The sequence below is a fragment of the Phalacrocorax carbo genome, chromosome 2, assembly GCF_963921805.1.
Source record: "Phalacrocorax carbo chromosome 2, bPhaCar2.1, whole genome shotgun sequence".
In the NCBI taxonomy this organism is placed as follows: Eukaryota; Metazoa; Chordata; class Aves; order Suliformes; family Phalacrocoracidae; genus Phalacrocorax; species Phalacrocorax carbo.
This window is the reverse complement of record NC_087514.1, coordinates 79,579,940-79,588,266: the sequence shown is the minus strand read 5'-3', so window position 1 is coordinate 79,588,266 and position 8,327 is coordinate 79,579,940. Positions and strand designations below refer to the sequence as shown.

The following is an 8,327-nucleotide window of genomic DNA, read 5'->3' as shown; positions in this document are numbered from 1 at the left end:
TGTTATTCAGCCTGTGTTAATCATGCAAGCTGGGAAGTGTTGTGTCAGGCATAAGCAAGTGGTGAGTCTCTGCGGCAGTGACTCTGTGTTCTTCAGTCTGCCTGCACCATGGTTCCAAATGTGTCCATATTGCCTAGGCAAAATTTCCTATTACTCGGGGAAACCTAGCTCTCTGTTGCTGTGGTTCATGGAGAGCTGAGAAAGGTATACATTTCTACCATAATTTGCCAACACTTCTATGAACGCTAGATTGTTTTCTAAAGAACATGTTACAACACAAACAGAAATAATAGGCTGATGTATAAATGACGAAGCAGAGAGAGTCATAATGTATATGCAAGTGTATGTACTGCATCCCCAAGGACAATTTCAAAGCAGTACATGGCTAGGAAATGCTACTATTAACACTGCCCCTGCTGACTTAATTGGATACCTTGTATAGATGCATTATAACACTACTTTTAATTACAGGAACACATTCTACTTTTTGCAGAGTCCATTCCAAGCTCCTGACACAGAGAGTCAGAACAACTTTTGACTTTAATCTCTCGAACACAGCTCTGGATCATTGTCTGTCATTACTATTTTTGGAGAAGGGACAAAAGCAAATACTCTCACATATTTTGAATGAGATTTGCATATCCATTTGTTTTCTTGCAATCCCTTTCAAGGGCATACGAGCCCAAGGCATTGGAAGCTAATTCACAAATCAGTACTGCAGTCCTTCACCAACTGCTCCTGATACATTGGCTCCCAGAACAGCTGTGATGCTGCTACCGAAAGCACAGATTAGCTAGTAGGCACCAGGGCTGAGAGGAGCACTGAACACTGCTTTTCTGTAGCAGTTGAGTGATGTGGCCCTTACCCACCACAAAATTCAGAGAAACCAGCATGGGATTCGCCATGAAGACATGCATGATGGCCCCTTGCCTGGGGAGAGAGTGACATCTGAAGCTGTACTGCTTCACACAAGTACTGACAGCGCGGGAGCAAAACAGACGTGACATGAGAGTCACAACCTACATGTGCAGGTTGTTCATAATTTTATAGCTTCACTTTTGGTATTTCTCTTCATTCACAGCTTAATAACACATTATGGACTAAAAGCCATTCTGCACTGGAACATTGATTTTGCTTTTTTCTACTTTCTCCTTTCAGACAAGGATGTCAATGTTATCTATAGAAGTTATTGAATTACTTTCTGCAGATTTTATTCACCCTTAAAAATTTGTGTTAACAAATAATTTTTACTTTCTTGCTCTCTTTTCTTTTTCTTTTTTTTTTTAGGTTTCCAAATGGCTGATCCTTTTCTCTATGATACTGGAGAAAGATCTCAGTATGGGTGCCTTGGACATGAAGTACAAATTGAGCACATCAAGGCATATGTTTGTAGGCCATCTTTTTTCACAGACAAAGCTGTGATTGTGATTCATGATATATTTGGATGGCTGTTCCCAGACACTAGATACATAGTCGATTTGATTGCAGGTCATGGATACATGTAAGTAACTGTCTTTCCTCTCTGCCTCATAAAAGCGCTGATAGATCACCAGCCCAAAGTTAGACATGGCATGTGATGTCTCCTATACACACAGGGCAACCATACCATTTCAGTCCGAGCAAATAAAAATGTAAAGGGACAAAATGTTCCCATGAGGCTACCAAAGCTACTAAAACTGACCCATCAAAAATGGCTACCTGAGCACAAAGCCACGAGGAGTCATGAAGTGCCAGCGTTTGCACTTATGTGGCAGCGTGGGTGATTAAAAGATAAACTGTGGTATCTATCTTTAAGTTGTATAAGCTTTTCAGAAGCAAACCTTTTGAACGGTTGCTTTAGCTTTTACTAATGGAGATATATATATGTGTTTACATAGAATCAGGTTGCTTAATCCCTTTATTTTTGTATTAAGTATGTCTAGGGAAATAATGAGAGTTTATTTGTGTTTTGTTTTTTTTTTTTCCGTAGATAGACATATACTTTTAGCTCTGCTGATTGCCAGAACAGGATGAGTAGTATATGATTCAGATAGTAACTGTGTAGATGTGTACTCTGGAGTAGAGAAGACATTAGAAGACATTTAAACATCCACAGATTCTCCCCATCTGGATGTGAAAGTTGACTTGATTCCATGTCTCACACAGAACTATCTGCCCAGACTTCTTCAAGGGGACAGAGCCCTGGAAAACTACTGATCACTGGGCTGACTTTGCTGATTGGATGAAAGATCATGATCCTATGAAAGTAGACAAGTAAGAAACATATTTGTACTTGAACTTTAAAAAGCATCCAGAAAATGAGGGGAGTTTGTATGAAATGTTAAAAGCAGCACCTCATGGCAGGGCAAGCTGGCTGCACACACAGAATTGCTTATCCTGGGAGGTTCTTCTGTGGTTCTGGGCACTGCCTTGGCTGGGATTTGGAAAAGATCATCTGCTCCATCTGTCACTCTGCTTATTGTCCCCATCTTGTTTTCCTGGGCCCTTTTCTAACTATGTTATACTGGCCACACAGGCTCATAGCCAGTGTTTCATGGGCTGTGAAATACCCAGCACTCTGACCCACAAGTGTTGATTCTGCCTCCAGTTCCTCAGGATAAGGGGGAAAACTCTTCCAGAAACGCCCATGTTATCTGCCAGTTGTCACTTGCCTGTCTTGCTCTCTGTCTTGTAGATAATGCTAGGTACAGATCATATTCTCCTGAGCAGCACTAGATGAAAATTTACAAGACTGCCCAAAACCTAAGATACATCTGATCACCTATACTGTTTTTCTCAGTGTGAAATAGAGGCCCCATTATCTGTAGAGCCTAGCAGTGCCTGTAACAAGGCTTCCCTGAATTATGGGAGGAAATACTGTTTCTTCAGTATCTATCACCACAGCCTAAACCTCAGAAGATGATAGTGAGGCAGTGACACCCTATTACTCAGCTATCATCCTGTAAGCCACAAGTATTCTTCTGACCCTCTCAAGAGGCCCCAGCAGTCACAGCCTAACTTCAACATCTCTCAGCAAAGCTTTTTACTATACAGTTGCAGAAGCTGTGACTGAATTTTTTGAAAAGATGAATGACTAACACCTGTAAAAAATCCCACTCCCAAGAGTGAGCAGATATGTGGGCATCGTCTTAAACAATTAAGACCTCAAGGATATGCCTGTGCTGTCTCTTGAAGGTTCACTTGTAGTTGCTCTCAAGGTCAGATCCATTGCTCTTTCAGCGCGCAAAGAATGCAACACGCCCATGACTTAGTATCCTTCCATACAAAACACACCTGAGAGAGCTCATCCATTCACAGTGCACATGCTACAAGCCTAGGACATGATCTCCTGATCGTGTCACTCTCATACTGCTTTTTTTTCAGCTTAACCAAACCTGCAATGACCAATGTGCAGAATATTGGAAAATATAGTTATTTGTATATGCAGTATGCCTTTAAAGTTCATTTAAAACTCTGCTGATAATAAGAAAGATAAAACTAGGAAGTTAGCAATTAAAAAAAATTACCTGCTCTGGCCTACGTTAAAAACAATTTGCTTATTTTTTGCATTTACCTCATGCAATACCTGTTTTTTAAACATTATCGTTACTGACAGTTTAATTTTGAGTAATTGCTGCTTTGGTATAGTATTATTGCATGTAGGCCTGGTAGGATATTTTAATATTAACTCATGCAAAAGGAATGACATACTCAGGATGAACCTTTATCTAAACAGGTGGACTCTGTAAAGATAGCACAGTGAAGGTTATCTATTCCTACAATCCATAATGCAAGGTGTTGTTCTACTTGCAGATATGTCTTGTCTTTAGTTGTCCTGTCCTAGACAAAGTGATTCAATTAAAAATTTGCTTCTTTTGAAAACAAAGGAGCAGGTCACGATTCAGGTAAGTATTTAACTACCTACACCTGTACTTCCCTAAACTAGGATCAGAGATGTTAACTCCCATTTAAGAACAGAAGCCACTGCTTTGGGCTCAAATGTGTTTTATAAGTATTTTCTGTTTCAAATGATTGGGGGTGCAGATGCAGAAAAAGTCATGTATCTCTTTTAATTTACTTCTTAAATTGTCAAGTATTGTTTCTGCAATAGATTCCTTAGTTTACTTTTGTTTATATGTCTTAGGGAAGCTGATGTTGTCTTGAAGTATCTAAAGGAACAATGCGGTGCAAAGAAGATTGGTATCGTTGGGTTTTCCTGGGGTGGAATGGCAGTACATCACTTGATGCTGAAAAATCCTCAATTAACCGCTGGGGTGTCCCTCTATGGTAGTGTAGAACACATGAAAACTTACATGGGCTCACATGACTATGCATAGTTTGTAAGTCTAGTTATTGCTTTGTAACAATTTCTGTAAATGCTCAACTCAAAGGTGAGTTGCAGATTTTAATTATGGTTATTTCAGCAACATGCTATATTGGTATAAAAAATTAAGAATGCTGAAAACCAGAAACAAAAAAGCTTCCTTTTGCACAGTGGTTTTCTAATGTTTTTTAGTGCTTGGGAAGTGGGGAATTATGTTTTCCAGATGCTTTTTTCTCCATTTAAATAGAAACTGTCCTTATCTAAAAATTTACATAACGAGTAAACCTAAATAGAAATGTTTCATTTGCCACTTATCCTGCAAGAATGTTAACTTCACTAACAGACTGTTTCTCAAAAACATTATAGGAATCATCAGGGACTCTGAAGAAAGATACAATTTATTAAATCCCACATTTTTCATTTTTGGTGAGAAAGACCACACTATTTCTTATGATGAGGTAAGATGTTCTACTGGAAATGCTTTTTTCTTCTCCCATAGTTCTTTCATCCCACACAGAAATCCTAGCTTGTTAGAAACCATTTTCAGATATGAAAAATCAGACAGGGTGGATTGTTTTCCTTCTATTGCAACTTCCCCCATACCTTGCTTAGGTTATTCAAAGCTTCTTTTTTGAGGTGAAAAATGCAGTAAAGATCAGTCTCTGAGTGGCTGGACAAGCAGAGTGTGAAACTGGGCAGGGAGATTCAACTGGTATGAGCCTAACATCTCAAAAGCTTGGCGACTACTGCTATGGTTGAGAGAACAGGCAGTTAAACCACTGAATTTGGACTTTGAATGGAAAAAAATAATTTCAGCCTAGTAACTGAGCTTTCTGATGATGTGAACCAATGAGTAATTGCTTTTGGTACAAGAAGACAAAATGAACTGTGTCAGAATTTTAACTAAGACCATTATAATTTGTGGACTCTATTTTGACTCCTGACTGACATCTATATTCTGATATAACCCCTATTGTAAGCATATCTGAGAGGCTGGGTAAATATATGGGTAGGAAACTGGTGCCCTCTTCTGTGCATAAGTTCCTTCTCTTCAGTGACAAGGATGACATACCACCTCTAGCATAGGCCCTGCTCCTACACAACAGACTAACTGGGGAACTGGCCGTGTGCTCTGGGAGTGCAGAGGCCGATCAGTATTTACTTTTAACTGTGTTATTCAGCATGTTGATCTGTACATCAGATATGTGTCTCCCCTGCACAGGAGAACAAACCCTTCACTCCCTGGCACCTTTTTAGGGTAAAAGCGGCTTTTTCCCAGGGGCACAATTTTCATAAGTACATTTTTTCCATCATGTGTCACACACTGAAGCCATACCTTTCTCTCCTGAATCTTTCTCTCTGAGCTATCTGTGCAGATTCTGTAATAAAAATGCCTGTGTTAAAAAAAAAGTCCTCAGATACACTGTTTTCTGCACTAAGCAATAAAGGGCTCCATATAAAAAAATGTGAACATGATGTAAATTACAGTACTGTCTCTAATCTGCACAATGGGTAGAATTAAGCTTGCAGGGGCAGAATAAGTGTTCATTCTCCTACGTTCTGACTTTTTAATAGAAAGGAGCACAAAAATGTGACTACACCTATACAGGTGCATAATCGTGTGATTAGTTCTCTGTGTGTAAGCATGTGTGTACTTATCATCAAAAGATTGTGCGAGAGCAGTGGTTTTTTGTTATTCAGTAAACTAAGCTCCCCCCTTGTGTTTTCTTAAACTCTGATACGAAGCCTATCAAAATATTTTAGACTGAGTCACTGAGGTTTAGGGAATATGTTCTCCCAAGATTAGAGCTTAAAATTAGATTACAAACCATATTAAGTCTCTGAATAGAAGTGCACCCGTTCCTTTATGGCAATGAGATTTACCAAACCATCTCTGCAGTAACTGTTGAGGTTCTCAGACTCACCCATACTTTTAAAAAGCATTTCAGTCTTGCATTCCAAGGAGGGGCTTTCTCATCTGTTGAGCAACAGAGCCTGCTTCAGGTGTGATAGTCAAGAAAAGACAAAGATGTAGTGATATGAGAAACAGCAAGTTTGGCAAACCTGAAAAAAAGCCACAATATAATGGAAGAATGCTTTCTTTTACAGATCACCTTACTGGAGGAGAAGTTGAAACAGTACTGTAAAGTTGCATATAAAATTAAAGTTTATCCTGGACAAGTTCATGGGTTTGCACAGTTGAAACCGGAAGATATGAAACCTCATGATAAACCTTATATTGAAGAAGCTAGAAAGGATATGATTGATTGGATCAAAATGTTTATTTGACAAAAGCATAAAGTAACACTAGGCTGCAAGATCTGTATTTAATTATATTTTAGAGAAGAAAATGGTCAAGGGAAAACTATCTGGTTTTGAAAAATTGTTTAAAAACAAAAATAGGAACAATTTAATTTATAGTTCTTTATTATTTTTTTTACAAAACAAACAAGATTGTGAAATCAAAGTTGGACTAAAGGATGATTAGGCATTAAAAGTTGATTGCATTTATCTTGCTTTGTGTTTGCTTCATTATTCTGCATTATGACATCAATAGTAATGATATTGTTTATCCATTTGTCTATGCTAGCAAGCATGACTTTATCCTGACTTTACCTGAGTTGTTTCAGGATTTATGTTGGTGTGATGATTGGTGATCATAGGTGTTAACACAGAAGTACCCTGGTTTTGCATACAGACTTTTTTTTAATCTGTTTTTCTATTAACTACAAAGCACTTGTCTCCAATATATTGCTGTACTGGGCAGAATTTCCCATGTGTGAAACAAACGTTTGGCAATGTTAAGGATTTAGGAAGGAATGATGTTGTTAAGTGGCAACCTTCAGGTATTCCCTTGGCAATATTAAGAAGGGAACTTCTAGTATTCCTTCACCAACATCAGGGAAAAACATAACCAGTCCCTCCTGGCTGTGGAAGTAACCCAGGCATGAACACTGTGGAAACAGTGGGTTTTATTGTCCTGGTCCAAACCAGGCACAGGCTGACAGGGAGGTGCCCCCACTCAGTCCTGATTATATTGTTCTCTTTGCATTATATCCCTTCTTCCTCTCTCAAGTTCTTCCCCTTTATCATCCTTATCTCCTCACAAGTACACACCATATAAACAACAATAAACAACCCTGGCAGGGGCTCCAGTTTTGCTGACAAGCTGACCATTTTTATTTCATTGACTTGGTAATGACTTGGCAACTTGGGTTTACTCAGAGATGCTCTAAGGGCCCCATGTCCCTTTTTACTTTCTACAACATCTGTCAGTTCTTCACACTGTTGCCTTGTTAATGTAGCCATAAATCAAGCCTAGATATCTGCATGGATATTACTTTCCCTTTGGTACCAGGGATGTTTGACGGTTTCACACATCACTATACTATCAGTGCAATTATGAAGTCACCTTATGTGGGTTGTCCGCATACCTCAACAGACTGAGTATGTTAAACAATCCTGCTGTGAGAAGTTATGAAGTTAGAGGCACTGTACAAACTGCATGTTGCTCAGCTATCTGGACTGGCAGTCAATATGTCTGTCTTTGCCTCAGTGGAGGCATGGCTATAGATGTGGTGATGGAGGATGTTCAATAGTTAGATCAATAGTCCAATGCCCGAACATACCTCTCTCCCGCTGTGCTCTGGGGAGGGGAGGGTGTTTCACAGCCAAGCACTGGAGCAGCCCACCCTGAGAAGTGGTGGGGTCCCCCTCTTTGGAGACTTTCAGAACCCCGCAGGGTGAAGCCTTGAGTGGTGCAGTCTGGCTTAGAAGCTGTCCTGGCCCACTGTGGGAGACTGGACAAGGTGACTTCCAGGGATGCCTTGAAAAGTCCTCTGACCCCCTAAATCCCCATGCCAACCTGGTGCTTTCTACATGATAACCCCAGTCTGTGTTAGCCCATGTCCCCAAATGGCTGTACCAGGTCACTGGCTGTATCTCATGTAGCCAAACATCCAGGTTCCTATCCTGCAGCATTCCCGCATACCCCAAGGAGAGCTCCAGGCCCTCAGCGCCATTT

General features: G+C 39.8%; 1 protein-coding gene across 1 annotated transcript; it reads left to right on the top strand.

Annotated features, from left to right (window-relative positions):
• The first annotated feature begins 1,001 nt into the window (after positions 1–1,001).
• Positions 1,002–6,592, top strand: LOC104049743 (carboxymethylenebutenolidase homolog). Its single transcript, XM_009510492.2, has 5 exons — positions 1,002–1,501; positions 2,146–2,253; positions 4,124–4,266; positions 4,670–4,761; positions 6,413–6,592. Exons 1-5 carry the CDS (start codon positions 1,296–1,298, stop codon positions 6,590–6,592), a joined length of 729 nt encoding a protein of 242 aa, XP_009508787.1. The 5' UTR covers positions 1,002–1,295.
• The last annotated feature ends 1,735 nt before the right edge of the window (positions 6,593–8,327 follow it).

Bases quoted from the DNA above. Each gene is read 5' to 3' on its own strand.
- LOC104049743 (XM_009510492.2), top strand. From the start codon at position 1,296: ATGGCTGATCCTTTTCTCTATGATACTGGAGAAAGATCTCAGTATGGG. The intron at 4,267-4,669 runs GTAGTGTAGAAC...AAAACATTATAG, and splicing joins CGCTGGGGTGTCCCTCTATG to GAATCATCAGGGACTCTGAA. The intron at 4,762-6,412 runs GTAAGATGTTCT...TTTCTTTTACAG, and splicing joins ACACTATTTCTTATGATGAG to ATCACCTTACTGGAGGAGAA.